The sequence below is a fragment of the Centrocercus urophasianus genome, unplaced genomic scaffold, assembly GCF_019232065.1.
Source record: "Centrocercus urophasianus isolate 14NV4802_14NV808 unplaced genomic scaffold, USGS_Curo_1.0 seq_23, whole genome shotgun sequence".
Classification (NCBI taxonomy): Eukaryota; Metazoa; Chordata; class Aves; order Galliformes; family Phasianidae; genus Centrocercus; species Centrocercus urophasianus.
In genome coordinates this window covers 6,101,654-6,122,665 of record NW_024884789.1, presented here as the reverse complement: position 1 = coordinate 6,122,665, position 21,012 = coordinate 6,101,654, and the positions used below count along the sequence as shown (strand labels likewise).

The window sequence follows — 21,012 nt, the reverse complement described above, 5'->3', positions numbered from 1 at the left end:
GGGGGCACCACAGCCACCGAGATCCCCACATCCTTCACATTTCTCATGCTTCTTCTTTTGCCCCTGGCCAGTCACTCTGTGTGAAAAACAATTCCTGCACGTTGCATTACACTCCACGGTGACCCTCGAGCTGTTTTTTTGCCCTTTCAAAACACTTGACAAAGCTGTCACAGAAGGAGCTTGGCATCTGGAAGCTGTGACAGACACGATATGACCTGATTCATAAAACATAACTAAACAGCTTGGGCTGCCAGAGGCCAGGATTTACAGGACTGCGTTTCAACAACGGCCTTCAACGCCTGCTCTACAGAACGCACTCCTACTCTGTTGCAATACAAATTCCCTGGCTCCATTGGGGTGACCTGCAACGTTACAAAATGACAGAGCAGCTGAGACACTAATCTTGTTACAGTCTACCCCGTCTCCTGCTGGTCAGGAAGGGGAAGGGATGACCTTGGCTGCACCTTTTAAACCAAGCTACAAGGGCAGGGAACGCTTTAAAAATAAAGACATCATTTTTTCAGAAATGACTCCAGCGCAGCAAGCACAAAGGAAACAAATCAAGGCACTGATAGTTTCTGCTGCATTATCCCTACAGCCTCACTTTTACAATAAAAGTCTCTCTGCATTTTTATTTCCTGAAGGTGCAGCCTGACCAACAGTGTATTTAAGGACTTTCTGCATCCCATCCATAAGCCCTTTTTTTCCCCTTCATTTTCACTTCAATCGCTAGTTACAGTCTTCTGTTAGGTGATTGCCATGGTACCAAAAGGCCCTCTGGGAAATCTGTCAGACTGATGCTAACAATAATAAACTCCATCTCACTCATCTCCTGAAACACTTCACAAACTGATAATTACACGTTTCAGGCATATTCCAAGTTAGTAAAGCAGGGATTTGAAGAACAACTGAATAAGTTGCCAAAGAATAGCATACACATCAGTCACGGAGTTCAAGCTTAACATCAGCTTCCAAAACTCTAGTCATGAACTATTCTGTACTATCCACATTCCTTTAAGGAATGAATTTCAACCATGAACAACAACTTCAAAGCAGCCCCTCTACTTTTTAACTTGGTATTATTTCCATTAGCCATTAAAATGAATTGAATCTGGCACCTAAATATCATTTATGTGGTCCTCCCTCAGTTGTGTTAACTGTCCTATACCACTATGCTACAGCATGACTGTCAGTTCCACACCAAAACCCATCTGCTCCACCTAAAATTAGCACATGCAAACCTTCACAGAGTGCCACAATTCTCCTGCATCCACTGCTACTGTGTCTTGCATTCAGACTATGGGAGAAAAGTAACATGAAATCAATAAACCCAGATCAAGGGAAGAATGAGGAGAGGAAATGGGCTGTTGCAGTAGGTCTTCACTCAAGGAGAAAAAGAAAAGTCTAGAAATTCAGAAAGAAAAAAAAAAATCAAAAGAAAACTTTGTAATGCATTTTCATGTACTTCCTGAGTCACCAAGGATACTTTAGCTAGCTGTGGGTCACCACACACCTCCAACCCATCCTGATTCTGTCACATTGACTCAACAAGCATTTGAACACAAAGCACAGCCTATTTCCAAGAGACAAAAACAGCACCAAAGCTGAGTGAGCAAATCTTCACAGCAGTTTCTTAAACTAATTCAATGAAGAAAGAAAAGAAAAAGCCTGTAAAAAAAATGACAAAGTGGCAGGGAGATTGCATCTTTTTCCCCACAACTAAGTAGCACGACAACTGCAATTGAGAGAGCAAATTAAATTCTAAATGCACTGATGATTCGATAGATAACATTTTCTGATAAATGATACAGAGAAAATGGCTTCCTTGGGAAACAGTAAAAATCTAGAACAAGTCTTGTTGGTTCTGGGACCTGATTCAATTATGCAAAGTTCATTAACATAAATGTAAGGTAGAGTGGGGAGAAAAGGCATGGAACATCTCTCAGATGCCTTAAGGAAAACAGTCCTGACAAGACCAGCAAAGCAAGTACTTGGGAGGCCTGATCACAGATACAATGGATAGCTGGTGACTTCAAAAATCCAACTTTTTCCTGGGTGCATTTCTTCTTTTTTTGTTGTTGTTGGCTTTTTCCCCTCTGCTCTTTTAGGATAGATAAGGAAAACAGGAGAGACACACTATGTTGTATTTTTTCCTTCTGTTTCCTAATTCTGCAAAATAACAAAACGAAGTAGAAGAAATCACAGAGAAACAAAAGTGGCCTAAAATGAAAGCAAAAGTCCCAGTGAGTGCAGTTTTGTCACCTAGAAACTGACATCCATCAGCCACATAAAAAGCATTCGGAAGAGATACAGAAGTCCAAGTTTAGCTCTCTGCAAAAACTGGTGCTCTTTACAGTATCTGCCATGTCACTTGTCAACTAGTTGATCTTATCAGCACATTTACAGTCTGAACATAGCAGCTGTCTCCACTTGTTTATTGGCAATTTCTATTTCTGCATTAGAAACAGGTGGGCAAGCTCAGAGAGCTAACAAGTCTCTCTTTGATGTAGACATGGACAAATCCTCTCATTAACAGCACAGCATTTTAAAAATCATTATAGGGTATTTTCAGTCTTATTTCATTTTATATATAATTGCAGCCCATTAATTGCAAATTCTTGTTTCTGGAATCATAAGCAACAAGAAGCATCAGCATCGTGGTGTCTGCAAACTACTAGTTTCAATATATTGCTGTTCTTATTTCTGGGATAAGATTGGCTGTATCGCTCACATAGCAATGATCCTATTCTAGAATTAGAGAAAAGAAACTCACTTAAACAGATCTGATAGAAATCTGCAGAAAATATCCCAGAAAAATCAACTGACAGGTGGGAATTACTAACAGCAGGTGTTTGATATTACAGATACAAAACCAGGGGAAAACCAAATGCATGCCACATATTGCAAAAATGCCTCCTCACCCACTGGGGTTCCCAGATATATTAATATTAGGATTAGCTGAGAGAAATACCACTTGCTGTGTTTCACATGAATGTAGAGCTGCTGCACGAAAGTGGGCAGAGCAGCTGAAGAGTCCACCTGCAGCTCTGCCAAACAGGCAGTAAAGCTGCTCCATGCAAACCAAGCAACATCAGCAACTTATAGTTCATGACTAGTTTAGCCAACCTTCATTAGGAAGTGCTCCCTACACCTTTTCCCAATGGTTTATTTGCTTAGTGTACTGATAACACTTTCCCCTTTGCACAGCAGAAGCCCACTGTTACAGAGCAGAATACGCAAGATCCACAGGACCACGAGATAGCAGTTTGTACAAGACCTGATCATCTTCTCCTAAACTATCCCTGAGTTCCCAAACCAAAAGCAATGGTTCACAAGAAGAGTAGCAGTAAAGCCCACTTTTTGCACTCAGAGCAAAGGCCAAAGACCAGTTTATGTGACCAAAAGGCATCAGAAAGCAGTGTGAATCTGGATTAAGATCAGCATCTGGTCCAGAGAAGAAAAAAACACATAACTGGAGACAAAAGCTGTTCTTTATGATAGCAAGTACATTTGTTTGGCTCTGACGTCAGCTAATATGCATGATGCAGTTGGTGAGCTTTCCAGCCACGTATTATTCTGTTTCACAAGGCAACCTGCCAGCTCTCCTACCTCTTGCTCCCCGAGCACAGCTTGCCTAGTAGTTAGCAATGAGGAGACACAACCAAACAAAGGAAAACAATCGGTCGCTGTGACAGCCCAGCAGCTCACCTCCTTTTCTTCGAAAAATACTTCTTAATTACCTTACAGACAGCAGATCAGAAGGAAAAGAGCTCTGCAGACAAGCAGCACATCTACCACTACAAAACTGTAGCCTCTTACCTTACAGCGATTCTCCAGCCCAGCAGCCAACAGGACTTCCTTCTGACTTCTCAAGGACAAATTAGTGCGATCCACAGCCTACCAGCACGCTCACACCTCCAGCTGGAATCTAAAGCCTAGAAGCAACTGATTTGTCACAGGTGTGTGGGAGCAAAGCCAGCAAACTCCAGGCCAACCCCCTGCACTCTGCAGCACGTGCTGCAGGCCTTAATTAGTGCACTCACCTGTGATTAGTCACGTGACTAACTGGGCAACATTGTGACCAGCTGGAAGAAACCCCTCCCTGACCTCTGCTGTTACCTCGAGTCACAAGCCTCAACTCTTCACCCTTTTTGCAAGCATATTGCTTAGAACAATATTCTGTGCAGTCAACCTGACCCTAAAATTATGCCCTCCCTCACAGAACCTCTCTCTGTCACATTGAGACAAGATGTAACTCAATTCAAATGCCTCCCTGGCTAGTTTATCCAGTAGCACGTTGACCTTTTAGTGTATGCCCCACAGCACTGTGTGTGACTGGAATTTACGGCCAGGCAGCGGAGATGTGCAGCTCCATGAAATACGTTCAGGTTTTTTTTTTTTTTCTCCATGCCATGATTCGAAGTGGATAACAGAAGCCTGGTGGAAGTTCAATGTTCATTCACCATTTCAGGGAGTAAAAGCTGTCTAGGGGCTCTGCTGGGTCGTATTTCAATACTTCTACCAGATACACAGGCTGACAATTGGAAGCACAACATCTGTGGGTTTTGCCTGAAGCCTTTCCCCTTAAGGGAGAGAAGATGAATTATTTTTCCCCCTTCTGCGAAGGTGAGAATTTGGGCAGCTTATTGCTCCTACAGAAGCTTGCAAAGAGCACAGGGTTTTATGACACAGGCGTGTCCCAAGCAGCTGTCTCTATATTGTTATGGAAATACATGAAATCCACATGAATTCCCCCACACCTTGTCCAGTTCCATTCACAATTTTGTAACAAAGACAAAGATAGCGCCGTGCAGCGTGAGAAGGCACCTGAGACACTTAACATCAATCGTTTCAAAAAATAATGACAAGTTGCATGCTGATGTAGACTTTTAGGATGTTTACTTCATTAATGTTTCAGAAAAGGCTCTGATATACTGAAAAAAAAAGGAGTATAGCCAATGCTAAGTATTATTCTAGCCCAAGTCCATACTAACCAAAAAGACACAGCTAATACATTCCAGAAAATGCTTCTGATAATCAAAAATATTTCCTCTCTGGAAAGGGCATGATAAGGATATGGAAAGTTTATGAATCTCTTGGAACAAAGAGAAGACTGACTGCCTCAAAGGCAACGCAGCAAATGTTGAAGAAAAGGCAGAAATTTGCACAGAAAAAAAAATCCCCAAAGAAGACTGCAAGGCAGTCCCATTTTATCTCAGATATTCCCTGTTCAACTCAGCTAGCTTCCACCTTTATGGCAGCAGACTAAATACCCAAAGAGGTTTTGCAGGAATTTGTCTGGAAATGGAGCACTGTTGGGGACACAGGGGCTGCCACCCTGTTGTGATTTCAAAACATAAGAGAGAAAACGTGTTTCAAATTGAAAGATGATCTGGAGAAATGTAGGGCACGCATTGTGAGCATTAGACATCTGGAGATCTTCCCTTTGGCTTCAGATGCTTGACAAACTGCCTATTTGAGCAGAAAAAGTTCATCTCCTCAGCTCTCTGTTTAGCACTGCAGATTACATGACAATTCTATTCAGCTGTTCTTCTCCACTGCATTCAAACAGATCACAATTTTCACAACAGCTGACATGCTGTCACCCAAAACAAAGTGTTTTGTATACAAAGCAAGAGACAAACCAGCACCTCTGCAAATTAGGAACAAGTCTTCAGCTGAACAGAGTATATAAATTCACTGTTGCAGACATATCAAGCAAAAACTGTTTGTGTTTTCTTCTCCTCAGTTTGCTATAATCATCATCTCATTCAATTTCTATACGCACTGAAATCTGTTCATTTTTAAATACAATCACACGTAAGGGACAGATACAAAAAAAGAAGGGAGAAAAAGAAAAGGCAGCACAGATTCTGTAAATATTAAGGAAATGCAGTGCTGGAGGACTCTGAATAAGATGCAATTTGGATCACGTTCAGAACTTAGGTGGGCAGAAGGACAATCTGACACATCTTCTGTTTAAATTCATGGAAACACCATCTGACCAGGGGCTTCTATTTGAGGAGAGGATGTTTTCTTAAGTTCTTGGTTTCTTCTCAAGACTTTCATCAATGGTAGTAATGGTGCGTCTTCTTGTACGAGTCTTGTGATGTATAAATGCCATTACAAAAGCTTCCATCCTTTTCACAGAAACCACTCGACACCCAGACAGAAATAGGGAGAACTGTATTGCTCTAGGAACAGTTGGCATATGGGTGAAACTTAAGGATTCAGCAGCAATGGCTATGGGGGTGGGTATATGTGTCTGTGTTGGAAGAGATACAGCATGAGACAACAGTAAGAGACCGACAGATGTGCTTGCTGCTGTGAACTGTGTGCAACCAGCACAATCCTAGGTTAGCACTCCAGCTCAATTGCTACGGCAGTCCTTCTGGCTGCTGGAAAGATCATTACTAATCAAAGCAGGTCATTCTACCTCCCTTTTTCAATACTGTTAGATGACAGCTTCCTTGAAAGAGTGCATTTTCCTTTTGGGTGGGCTAACTCCAATAAGGCATTGATCCAATTTGATCCTTGTTTCATTAGAAGATATGTCATCTCCAGCCTTGAAAAAGTTATTCAAGAGAAGAGAGCATGAACCTTTCATAATTAATATGCAACACCAGTTGCCACACGGGGAGCAGGCATAGTTATAACAACTCCGAGTCAATAATTCATAAACTATAATGCATTATTAATCAATTATTGAGACCTGAATTACATTTAATGAGATTACGCTGATTGGAGCACTAAACTGTTTGAATCATATTGATGTAATCAATGTGCTTAATTAAACTGTGTACATTTTCCACATGATCATTATTTCCCAGTATCCTGCACAAGTGGCCTTTGCAATTCTCTGCTGTTCTTTGCTGAGGAGTTGTTCTTTGTTGTAAATTGCATTTAAAAGCAAAGAGGCTCACTTCTTTCTAAGATGAAAGTTGCAAAGCAACCATCAAACTAATTTAAGCAAATTGAGAAATGTTAGAATGTTTCCCCCAACAACAGTGTCTTTTTCATTCTGCATTCTGAGACCAAGTTAAGCATACCTCATTAGTCTCACTTAACCCCTCATTCCAGTTCTAGGAGCATCAGAAATCCAAAGGATTTCCTTCCCTTCCTTATTCCAAAAATATCACTCTTTCCATCATTAGAAACACGTTCAGGCAGAAAATGCATTTTAACTCCCAAAAAAATTACATTTAACTTCAGGAGATGTCATTGTCTCTCTATAATAATTTCCATAATGGCTTCTGCAGCTTTACATATAGAGGACAAGCAATGACTAAATAGTTAACTCCAAGTGACAGCTGTTACAGATGTAAATCCATTTGCCAGTGCCATATTTTGCTTAATTATTAACACCCTTTCTTGCTCTATGCTTGGTCTTCACAGGATTGCAGGAAGGGCAAATTCTACCAAGACAACAAAGTAGAGCCTCCCAGTTTGTTTTTTTTTTTTTTTGTACACATCTGTGGAGCTGTAAAGCTCAGCACACACCGTTGTCTTCCCTCAGTTTCACTTCCAGCCCTCTCAGATCAACAGAATTTGATAAAGTTTGAGCAAATGTTGTGTCGTTCACAACTGAGCTGCTGAATGACAGAAACACAAAAAGCAGGGATGCAAGGAGTTCCTGGCTCATTTCTTTCTTTCCTCATTTCCAAGTGACAGCTGTTACAGATGTAAGTCCATTTGCCAGTGCCATATTTTGCTTAATTTTTCTTTCCACTACTGCTAATTATCTAAGACATTCAGGTTTAACTTTAAACCCCAGCATTCATCTTTGTAAAGCTGTAGAAACTGCTGTAAGGGCACTCATCAGGTATGTGGGCTGGGGGAAATACAGCACATAACCAGTACTGTTAACAGGAGTCACCACAGTCCAACCAGCCATGAAGAGTGCTTTCCAGTTACTTCATTTGTGATACCATAAATGATGACTGCCCCGTTCCACTCTGCAGAAGTAACAATGTCCATGTATTCTCAGTGGATGCAGGACTGACCCCCGTGGTAATATCAGTCCTGTCTTTGAGATGAGAATGCAGTAATGCTGACGGTCATCAGCCAGTGGCAGGCAGCTGTATAACTATAGAATAACAGGAATCTCTAATCCTTAGTGAATTCCTTTGTCTGTGTTTCAGTTATCTTCTTGTTGTAGGTGCCATTCCAGTTCATCATCTCTACATTACTTCAGAAATGCCCTCTCTTTTCCATCTCTAACTGGACAGGTAGCCCGCTCCACCTCAGTGTGCAGCCAAGGAAACACCTGAGGAATGCTTATATAGTAAACTCAAAACAGTAGCACAGAGTAAACAGTCTTTCTCTGAACGCTCCTTTCATACTCAGTGTTTTCAATTCAGTCACTCTTACAAAAAGAAACTTATTGATGCACTGTACTTTCTTTACCAGAATAGAATTTTATCATTACCCATGTATGACTGGTTAGACGTGTTACTTACACCTCTTCTTTGAAGAGTTATCTGCCCAGTTGCTCTGCCATTTACAGCAGTAACCTACAGCCTGCACAGGCCAGTCAGCTATCCTTCACAGCCTTATTGGCTCCTGCTAGCTGCAGTGCACCCAAAGAACCAGTTTCCACCTTTGCCTTCCCAGTCATTTATTTTGGTTCAGAAACTCAGGATGATAGATTGGAGAAACTGCTGCTGTACACACTTTATTTCTGATTTATTTTTATATTTATAGTGAATGCTTCGAGTTATTAGTTCTCTTCCCATCATAATTAAACATCATTTTCCATGTGAGTGAACAGAAAGAGACAAAGAGTCATTCCATCATCCCTATGGGCATCTTGTAGGCATGAAGTTAAGTCTTCATGTTTTAAACATTTTAATGCCTCAGCAGCACAATGCTACAGGTACAGATCAGCTAAAGAAAATCTTTCATTAAAGTTCAGTTCTTGTCTAAAAGGGGATCACTGTGCATTACCATGTCCATCATTTCCTGGAGATTACAGATCGAGTTCATTTAATCTTCCTAGAAAATATATATGTGTGTGTGTGTATATATATATATATATATATATATATATATATATATGTACACATACATATATTTTTTTATTTTATATATATATATATATATATATTCTTCCTACCAAACTGATAAACTCAGCTTTTGACATGAAAGAACAACTAGATGTGACAGATTTTTGTACCATTAGAAGTTAGTCTTAGCAATGAGTACTATTTTATTACATTCTAAGGTCATGCACATCTCATTACTAAAAAATGGCACCTACAGAAGAAATATATATAATAATATAAAGAGGAAATATTGATGAGATTAGGCACTATTTGCAAACTTGCAATTGTCTGTATCTGTTAAAAACTGGAGCACACAAGTCAACAACCAGGAATGGTAGAGATTATACTAATGAGCAGAGGTTAATTGCAGCGTCAGAGAGGCTTAGTAGAATGCAGTCACATATTGCATATTTGAATGCGTAACACTGTGAATTAAGAGTTTGCAAACTACTACTAAGTGCACACACACAATGTTAACACTGCCTTCGTTGGGATATATGCAACAGCCCTCTGCAAGCTCCTATTAAATTCACTAAGCACCCAAATTTGCTTTTGTCATTCTCACTGCTTCTGCACTGATTAAAGAACATCTCAAATGTGATGCTGAGAACTGATCCCTCTTGCAAAGTCCCTCTCATAATGGAGATGGTGTGACTCTATGAGAAAGAATAAGGAGGGAAAGAGCGATGCGGAAAAGATAGATGACAGGAAAGAAACACAATCCCTTCATCTCATCATTTGTGCTTATTACATATGGTCAGATTGAGAAAATAAGAGCTTTATCTTCATCACAAGTCTATGTGAGATACTACTTGAACTGAGAAGCAAAGACACCCTTTCTTGCTCAATGCTTGGTCTTCACAGGATTGCAGGAAGGGCAAATTCTACCAAGACAACAAAGTAGAGCCTCCCAGTTTGTTTGTTTTTTTTGTACACATCTGTGGAGCTGTAAAGCTCAGCACACACCGTTGTCTTCCCTCAGTTTCACTTCCAGCCCTCTCAGATCAACAGAATTTGATAAAGTTTGAGCAAATGTTGTGTCGTTCACAACTGAGCTGCTGAATGACAGAAACACAAAAAGCAGGGATGCAAGGAGTTCCTGGCTCATTTCTTTCTTTCCTCATTTCAGTTTCAGAATTGAGAATTTAATAAAAATAATTCAGTACACCACCATCACATAAACACAAGACAGAAAGAGAGGAAGGAGAAAGGAGCCTAAGTGAACATCAAGCCTCACACAAACTAGGCATAATGAAGAAAAACAGCAGTCCGTTTTTCTTCCCTTTAGTATGCAGTGAATGTGCAGTTCCTGCAAGCGTGCATGGCTCATGCTTCCTATTAACAAGGTGCACATTAATAAATTTAACTCAGACAAATTTAACCATCCAAGGACCACATTAATCAAAAGCCTGACAAGACCAAACTGAAAGAGCTGAGTGAGGAAAACAAAGCACAGCTGACATAGAAGATGCCATGCCTTCATCGTCCCTGCGCTGCTCCCACTGTACCGGCTTCCCCAGTACTGCAATAATTCCTTCCCACTGCACTCCTACTGGGAGTTCTCCTCCCAGCACTCTTCACCCACTGTCTCTTCATCGGTGATGTTTCCCACTCCTCGTGCATCTGCACTGCAGGAGCATTTCAATCAAAGTACAATCATGTGCAACAGCTGAAGCCCTAAGACTTTGGATTTTACCTGAGCCACTGGTACTATTGAAAAGAATGTCTCCAGGTACAGATTAACACATGTACAAAGCAGAAATAATAAATGTGATAGAAAAGTAAAATGGCTATTGCTCCTGAGAACTACGAATTAGACGGACTATAGAAAAAGTAGGAAAGAAAAAGGGCCATTAATTTTTATTCAATACCTATGTGCAAGTCCACAAGTCCTACAGAATCACTCTAAAGCTGAAATGTATACGCGTGGATACTCTTCAAAAGAATGGGAGTTACTACTGGGAAAGTCTCCCCTCTTTGGCTCCCTCATAGTTACTGCTTCTGAGTTATGTTTTTAGCCTGCAAAATATTGACAAACAGACCCCTCCACCAGCCACCCCACTTCACACAAGATGAGGAAACTAAGAAGCAACTGTTGATCACAGCCACAGAAAGCAGCAGCACAAATTAGACTAAATGCGTCTCCAAAAGCCATAATTATCCAAGCTTAAACAAAATAAGCATATACGTGGTTATTCACATTTGCCTGGAGGCATCCTCACAGCACAAAACACATGGTGTGCTTGCTCTTCTTCCACTTGATAAAACAACAAATATTTTCATCACCTAAGAGTATTGATGGCTACATTTGTAGTCTTGACATGAGAAAACATGAGAAAAACTCTGTTTCCTTGCCTTGACACTGTCTCTCCCTACCCAATTTCTCTTTTAGCTCAGGCAGTTGGGTTTTGTATGTATTCTGGCTTGATTGATTTCAATTGTTTCATGGATAGATTTAAGAAGTCAATATTACTGCTTAGCAAAGCTTCAGTAGAAGAATTTATTGGCACACCATACCACAAGATTTTGGTCAGAACTAAGAGTTTCAAATGGATTCCTGTAAGATCACAAAACAAGAGATATTCATATCTTGAAAATAAAGAGGATTTGAGACACATAACTAAGATTTGAACCCAGATATTACAACAACCGAAAGCATTTGAAATAAATATCTGTTTCAAATGTTCACAGACTGATGAATCTTTCAGCAAATCTGTGCTTAATGCGTAGCCCAAACATACAGCACACTGGGAGGTGTGGAAAAAACCTTGCCACAGACAGGTTAATGACCTTTGAAAGCCTGTCAGACTCGACTTCAGTGCTGCTTAAGGACAGAGGACAGAGTGCTTCAGAAAAAGGCAATGCCTTCTAATACTGTCACTTTTACTTCATGATACTCCCTAAAAGCAGCACGCCTCTTAGGTTATGATTGCTCTGGTCAGCACTGTTTTCATTTCCTCATGATCCTCATTTCTGTGTATCTGTGCTTCTCAGTTGTCTCAAGTACAGCTGTAAGCTCTGCATACACAGAGGTCATCTATTCTATGCTGGAGCACATCTGGCACAAGGTTTCAGTTCACTGCTGTCTCTAAGGACTGTAGATGACACAGTTTAGGACATGATCACCATATGCAATTACAGTTTCTTCTTGTGACAGGAACCAAAGGTAAAAACATCCCTAACTACTCCTGCTTGACTTCCATGGTATAAGTCTATGATTTTCTTCTTCTTTGTCCTGATCACTGTGTCTGCATGTCTGCAGACTGCGGCATGCCGCTGGGTCAGTCAGCAAGATCGGCACTTTTTGTCTGGGACAACAGATGGATATTTTGAAATTGAAAAGCAAGCCTTGCAGAAAGTCCTTTCAAAGCCAAACGTGCTTAATCCAATGTTTAGCACACTCACTTATCATGTGACTGACCCACATCAAGTTCTTGCTTTGTTCAATCAAACCATTAGCTCACCTTTTATTTTGTACCCTTGTTGGAAACATATATTAATCGGGGCAGAAAACCTTGTTCACTGCATATCTCATCTGGGTGATTCCAATCTGCAATTCCAATTTCAGTTGCCCTACTAAGACCGTGCACCAAGAGGTTTAAAAATTGTTGTACATATCTAACATCTAAACAGGTGACCACCCGCAGAGTGCCAAAGATTTTCCATAACCAGTTTCCCCCACCACAACTCCCACCCACTGGTTTTCTGTTCTGTATTATTATCTATCACAGAACAAAAGTTCTTAAGGGCAGGAATTCTCTCTTCATGGCAGGTGCTGTTCATGCCTGACACAGCCAAACTCCGTAATCATGTACTGTATGTGATATTGTAATGTAAACAATGCTAATAATAGCTAAGCCAGCAATATAATTTTCTCTCTGACACTGCCTCCAGTTGCCACCATTAAGGCTGTCTGCAGGCAAGCACCTGATGAACTCCCATGTAGGCTCTGGTTGGCAATTTTTTTCAAGTTTGCTTTAAAATTTCAGCCTCGAAAAGTATATTTATGCTCAGAAACTTGCTAATTCTAGAGTAAATGCACTGGTACAGGTTGCTGAAAGAGGTTGCTGAGTCAGTCTCCTCAATGGAGGTGTTCAAGACTCATCTGGACATCTACCTGTCTAATCTATTGTAGAGAACCTGCTTTAGCAGTGGGGTTGGACTTGATCTCTAGAGATGCCTTCCAACCCCTGCAACTCTGTGATTCTGTGATTATTATAATGAGATCTGAGCTCAGGATGATGATGTTAATGTCAGCATAACAGCTGTCACTCTAACCCCGAATCAGGAAAGACAGCAATAACTTCCCCAACTCCAACATTTGATGTTCCTTTTAGTTTATGCACTTGGCATGGACATTATGAGATGTTCAACTCAATTATCACCACATACTTCTGAAAGGAGAATTCCATCATAGAATATATCACAGAATCTCTTTGGAAACAGCTAGCCAAATATCTCAGTGAGATAACATTAAATATTTGCATATCAAGCCATGAGATCCTAAAGCAATGTAGATCTAAATCTAGAAGTTCTCCACTTACGTTACCGTTATTTGTAAGAGCAGAGGAAAGAACTCTTTGTGCCTTATTTCAGACTCAGGGGGGAAAAAAAAGGTTGCTCTCTTAATTCAACCTACATGAGGGTAGTCTGGGTAGTCTGACATTTCAACTTGAAAGTCAAAGCTAATCCAATGTGATGCTAACCAGAATCTTGTCATTCGCTTTTGTTTACACAAACTAAAGTAGCATCATTTGTCAAAGCCATTGGAGGTCTAAATTTTTTACTTTCACAGTTAGAAATAATCATCTTTAGACTTGGTGTGGCAGAAATGATAATCACCAGTAGACAGCATACCTTCAGTCAGAACTAGGGCAAAATGCAGGGAGCTATACTATGTCCAGATGGAGCTTCTGGGCATACTGGAATTCGAACAGTCCGTTTCAATTATTGCACATACCTGGGAGTGATCTCGTACTTTTTTGGCAAAGAAAGGCAAGAAAAATCAAGTTACTAGCATATTTTTTTTTCAATACTTCATTTGTCTACTTACAGAATTGTTCCAAGTCATCACTTGTTTTAGATTCTGGCATAGCAGTGATTGTGAGCAATGGGCATGTATTTCCTCCTAGAGTCTGGCAAAGCGCTTGTTGCCTCCAGTAGACCTTCTTGGGGTTCCTGCTTTGTTTCAGGACATCAAGATGGGACTGAGAAAGAAGAAAATAAGCAGATTCATCAATGAGTCCACTGTCAATAAAATCTGATTTTATTCCACTATCTGTATGTCATTACTGGCATTCATTTTATCTCTTGCTAACTTACCAGCTCCTCCCTCCTTCCAGTTAATATCATCTCTTTGTACATGCCATCAATATCCATGAGCCATTCAGAATGCATCCTTGTTCACCAAGGCTGCACATGATATTATTATCTATGTCATTTTACCAGCACAGCTCCTAGGTACTTTTATCACTGCAAAGGAATTTCTATGCATGCATGAAGTCCAGAAGAAAATCACATATTCTTTATGTATAGGCATCATGTAGTGTGTGTGAAAAGTTGTCCTTTTTAGCATTCATAGAACTGGCTGCTTAGCTGTCAAGAATGTATAGTTGAGACTCAAGAACAAGTCCAGATTAGAGGCAGTCAAAAAGTTTACATGAAAACATTTCATATCATCATTAATGGATAACACCAGCAAGTGTATCTTCCTAAGAAAGCACTTAAAAATGAGAGGTTTTATTTTTTTCCCCACCAGATTTCATGGTTGCCAGTTTTAAATCATTCTTAACATACAACAGCTTCTTGAGAAATTTGAGAAAATGAATAGTCAAACTAAAAACAAGATCTTTTTGGAACTATTTCTGATCGCCTCATCAGACGCACAGCCCTTCACCACCCACACAGCAGATGACGTGCAGATCTCAGTGGCTCTCTGTCTTCACACTGTAAGTGAAAGTAGCAATGATACTTCAAGTAACCCCACTGCAGGGTGCTGCTAACTGCTGTGGAATACAAGCTGACTAGCTGTCTCTAGACAGGTAGAAATAGACATATTGCAGTATGCATGATGCTAGCAGAACCTTAACTACAGTGCATGAGGACACAGAGCAACCTTTACATTCCAAGCATTTGTGCTAATGAGTCAGGGCTAAATCTTAGCCAACGTTTAAGGGACAAGACATTTACGTTCCTAAAACCTCAAACTTCATCTTTCAAACTGCTTTCTCAGTGACCACTTGAATGTAAACACAGAGCTGAAATTTACAGTCATCTATGCTGTAAAACAATTAACATACTGCTCTATAAAGTAAATTCAATTATTAGACCCATTTAAAGAGCTTACATAGATACAGACAACTCAATATCGTGATTTACTTATGTTTCTAATCCCAGTGAAACTTAATTGGGTACAGTAGCCACAGAGATTTCAGCCAGATATCTAAACAATTAACACTGTAATATAAAAACAGATAAATTACTGTTCATAAAATAAATATAATTACTAATGGACAAAAAGTAATGAACTGCAGAGTGCACCCAGATCAAATAGGATTCCACAGCATAGTAAATATGCCTTTAACTATTAAATATATATGATATTTTAAAACATTTCCAAATGACTAACTCCAAAAACGAGTTTATCTTCTTCCCCAAAGCACCATATATTTAATTGAGCCCTTGAGTTCCTAATCACTTTCAATTTATTACTGATATGTAAAATCAACGTATTCCAGCAGTGGTCAAATGCTTTAAAATAAAATCTGCTGGTGCACAGACCTGATTTTAGTTTATTCACTGTGGAAATTGAAGTAACATGGAAATGTGTAAACTGCATCACTCAGGATATTCTAAACCATTCCAAGCAAATAAGCCTTTTAGAATTATTAGATGCAATAATTTTGCTTTGGCTAAATAGCTGGACAGAATAATCTATTGATCTTTTCCATCCATAATTCTCATTTACCAATTTTTATGGTCCTAACTGAGCCTGAGTTCGTTTGAACTTTTCCAGAGGCAAAATTTCCTTCAACTTCAATGAGCATTTTATTTGAAGAGGTGGTGAAATACTTCAAGACTTGGCCCTGCAAATCCAGGAATAATCTCTTTTTCATCTCTATTCTATTCATTCAGGAGTAGGTGAGATATTCAGTGATTCCCAGAGCATAGAAACTCTCCAAGACTCTCCTGCTTTTTTGCCAGTGGAAGGTAGAAATCAATGAGGCATCGCATCTCCATAATAAAGTATGGTGGCTTACTTCTTCAGTATTACATTTGTCTTCTCCCCAGCAGTATATACGTGCCCTTAAGGTCAAAACCCACTCCTGGGACAGAGCCTTTTCCTCACTGATGCAGAGGAATAGTTGGTAGCCATAAGCCTGATGAGAAGAGTGCTGGTAGGCACAGTTTGGACCGTGAAGGCCTGAGTGGCTTTCTCCCAGATACTGACAAGCAGTTTCTTTAAACATCCCTAATGGGATGCAAAGCACTTGACAAGAAGCTGGTTTTCAAGAGGGAATTAATCTAATTAAACCATGCTGGCAGCATACAGAGCTGCAAGGCTACGAAGTGAGAGAGCACTTTGTACTCTGTCTCCCTCAAAAATCTGTGTATACTTTCATATCTAATAATGGCAAATTAATATCCATGTAAAAATTAGAATAAGTTTTTTTTTTTTTTTTTTTTTTTTTTTAAACCAAACCACACTGGTTTGGTTTCAGAACTAAAAAGGCTAGCAGGAGAAATTTTTATACATATAAATATATAAAAATATACAAAAATATATAAAAAATATACAAATATATATATAAATATACAAATATATATAAAAATATACATTTTATATATATATTTTATATATATATATATACACAGATATATACACGCATATAAATACATATATATATATATATATATTTATTTTTTTTTTTGCTAGAGGGCAGAAATGGTGGGTAAAAGACTGACCTACAGGATCACTCTTCATTTGCGGTAATATCTTTTCCACCCTCAGCACTGAAGCAAAGCAAATCCCAGAACCCCTCATTTCCCTTCTTTTATTCTACTTTCCACTGATATCTTTGGTTCTCCCACATTAATCTGAGAAAATATATTGGATGTGTTTACCAGAAAACTCCCTTAACATCCACTTTTGACCAGAAAAGACTATAGGAAATAAATCTTTCCCCAGAAAGTAAACAAACACCTCCTACTACTCCAACTGGAACAGATGAAACAGCTGGCAAGGAGGATCTGAATGAAACCCAGCACTGTGGTATCACTCTCCTTCTGGGTGCAGCGCTGAAAGCTGAGCTGCTGTCTTCTGTCAGAAGCAGCAGTGAGCAGCCTTCACTTCTGATTCGTCATTACCTTTAGAATCCTCCTCCTCCTATCAGGGAGATACCACATCTCCAAGCAAACGGAAGCATCTTTGTTTTGCACTCTCTTACAACTGTAATGTTTGCACTCCAGCTTATTCCATAGTAAAATTTTTCCCCACAACATTCTGGGCTCTGAAGCTAACAAAGCCTGCAGCTTCAAGTAAGACAATGACAGCACCATGATAATTAAAAAACTGCTTGTGGGAGCAGACCTCTATGCTATCACAACATTTCCTCATCCTCAAGCAGCTCCAATCTGTCAGGCCTGCTGTCTTATTTAGATGGACATATCAGCATTACCATCATTGCAGAGTAGGTGTAGGGGTAATGGTAGGCCAGATAGCAGACATCATCTTCGTGAGGGAACTTGATGCTGAAGGTGAGAGTGTAATAGCATTTTCCTCTTGAGCCTCCTCCTGGAGCTGCACTGCAGCGGTAGTGGTTTCTGAAGGAAGAGAAAAAGGGAGAAGTAGAGAGTTATCACTTCCAGACTCAACGCACTGTTATGCAAAGCCAGGGAAGGCCGCATGCAAATACGATCAATCCAATCCCAGTAACAAGAAGGGCAAAAAATAGAACAGTGCTAAACAACAATCTGTAGTATAACAATGCATCTATCAGCTGTATGAAAAGTAGGGAGGTCTGATAAACTGTGGTCCTGCTAGACATAAAAATGTAAGAAACATCATGATTTTAAGCACCACTGAGCAAACCTAGTTTCAGGGCTCTGTTGGGATTCACTGTCCTCACAGGCAGGTAAGCAACAGAACATTACAGAACAGCATGCAGCAGTGCTGAACACAGCCAGTCCCAGCTGCTCCAGGATGGGAACTCTCATAGGAGGTAAGAAGTTATTTCATTTTGTGAAGGTGAAAATAAAAAAACAACTAATGCTAGTTCACATAGTGCAGTCTAGATATTTAAACTAACATATTCAGCTAACATTGCTGTATTGCTTCCAAGATTCAAGATAAAACTTCTTATTGACATGCCTGAACAACTCCGTATGAAAATATTCTGTGAAAGCTTGAAGACTTCAAAAAGACAAATAACTCACTAGAATATGAAACCAGACATTCAGGAAGACAAAGGATATTCCAGGAAAAACACAGGCCATTTATAAAAACCTTTCAAATGTCATCAATGGCTCCCTCCTGAGTAGGAAGAGGAGGGAAATGGGTTTTTATGGAGACTGCCTACAGAGACTTGACTTCACGTATATTTGCAAGTTAAAAGCTAACCAAAAATCCTCTTTTGGAACTCCCCTCTTCAAATCCTTTTCAATTTCTCCCTGTAAGGGAACATGAGGGTCAATTTCTCCCTAGGAGACACGGGACTGGGCTTGACATCAAAGCTAGGAGGTCATGAGCCTCACCAGCCAGGGTCCTCTCCCACGGTACCTGAGCAGGGCATGCCCAGGGATGGCAGGCATGTTCAACCATGATTCATGAGTTTGTGGTAATGAGTCCTCTCTACAGCATAGACAGGCAAGGACCAAGTGGCCAGAACAGAGTTTAATTAGGGCTTCTCAATCCATGGGCAAAGGGTGTTGGGTGGAATACACAAAGGAGGTTGGTCAGGACCATCGAGGCCCATTAATGTGCTCAAGCCCTTGGAGATCCCTGCATTAAAACTGCAAAATTCTGAAAAGAGCTTCTAAATCTATTCCCAATGTAGTCTCCTGCAAGAGATGTACTCTGATAAAGAGATGACTTGAGACTGAGTAAGAAAGTTTTCTTTCAGCACAGATGAAGAAACAATTCATTCACTTTAGGGAGAAGCTTCACAGCAAATTGCATCCAAAAGTACATTTCAAACAATATTTTTCCCACACAGCACCAATTACGCCGTTGTGGAACCTCCTGATTCTGAAGGACTGGGAGGTTTCTTTGACAAATGTTATCATCGACATTGCATTAAAATGCAAAATAGAGAAGGCAACCAAAAGATGCAATTTCAGCTCCTAAAATTTACAATACTAGCTTATTTTGCTGCTGTTCATTCTTATTCAAAGGGGTGGAGAGAAAAGGTAATTATTCTTGTCAAACTCTCCAAAACAATCAGCTCTTTCTCATACAAAGGACACAATACAATGCTGTTGGGTTAGGTTTTTTTTGTGGATTTTTTTTTTTTTTTTTTTTGGAATACCTGAATGTAATAGTTAGAAACATGTAAATGATACTGAGCGGATCAATAGACAGTACAGGAACACTGAGTCTCACAGGCAAACCGAAAACCTACAGTTTTATCCTCAGATGAACCCCTCACCCCAACACTTTTCTCACAAATAAATTACTGTAGTATTGGACAAAGAGACTCAGATTAAAAAAATGCAGTGAATCAACAAATATAGGAATATTTACCTAGTAATTTTTTTTAAAGGTCAGGACAGTACCATTTGATCTAGATCCCATTAGTTTTAATGGTGAAGAATGATTAAGAACCATTCCTGTATTGTGGGGAAGGAAAGGACTCATCTCCCTAGCCTCTAGCTACAGTCAGCATTACTTGGAAGGCTAGATAACCTCACTCACGGATAATTTTCACAAAGTGCTGAGATCATCTGAGTTCTCCCATCCAAATTTGTATTTGTGCTCAAAGACACTGGAGGAAGCAGGACTTTGCAGGAAGATACTGCCCATATGGTTTCCATACACATTTGTGAAGCCTTCCCGCCTGTCCCTCATGGGTAAAATCTAGTAAAATCTTATCCTTCTATCATCAGTAATTCTGCAGTCAAAAAGCCTCTCCTGTCTAAAATGGCCACCTAGCCCAGAAGCTCTGCACCACCAAACACCTCTGACCTTGACAGTACCCTAGCAGACCACACTTCTTCGCCGCTGTAGTGCTCAGATCTGATGATCCTGAGAGTACAGATGCACAGCTCTCAAAGTGCTTTGCAGTCTATTTCATTCTTCTTTTGAGCCTCTCTGCAATTCCATAAAACTACCCAGATGCTTCTAGACTTTGAATTTGTGAGGCTTCACTGTTCTTCACTCATATGCCAGAAAAACCACTTGTGTGTGCACAACGTAAACGGTCACGTATTCCTACAGCATATAATCTGTTCACCTCACAATCCATCATATGATGCAGTAACTCTGAAGGAAACTTTAAAAACAGCATTTCTCTTTCTTCCCTCCCTCTTTCCTGCAGCTGCTGACACTCTGAGATGGTTCTTCTGCTTCCTTGTTACCACACCAGGCTAATACTTTTTCTTCAACACTACCCTACCAGCAGGAAACCCAAATTAACAAGCAGGGAAGAGGCTAATATTCTGGGCTATTCTGGGCTTTGCTGGTGCTGCAGTGTTTGTTGCAACACTGGCATGAGATTTATTTGTCTCAGTAGGGGAGCATCAGTGTTATCCTCCACTTACATGCCCTAACTTATCCTTGCCTACTTATATGAGAGCTGAGATCATGTTTCCTCATGCATTTCTACAGGACTGTGCATGATGAGGGCCCTATCCTGACCAGAATTCTACAGTATTACTGACAGTTATAACACAGTTTTCCTAATGAACTGAAACACCATTCAGCAAGATCTCATCTTCGATCTGGAGAGTGCAAATGTGTTTTCACCTTTCA

General features: G+C 40.0%; 1 protein-coding gene across 1 annotated transcript in view; it reads right to left on the bottom strand.

Annotated features, from left to right (window-relative positions):
• Positions 1-21,012, bottom strand: part of AGBL1 (AGBL carboxypeptidase 1) — a 281,145-nt gene that overhangs the window by 175,901 nt on the left and 84,232 nt on the right. Inside the window, exons 16-17 of the mRNA XM_042824521.1 lie at positions 17,723-17,867; positions 14,098-14,251 (exon numbers count right to left, since the gene is read on the bottom strand). Of these exons, the coding sequence (XP_042680455.1) occupies positions 14,098-14,251; positions 17,723-17,867 (299 nt within the window). The remainder of the gene's footprint in view (positions 1-14,097; positions 14,252-17,722; positions 17,868-21,012) is intronic.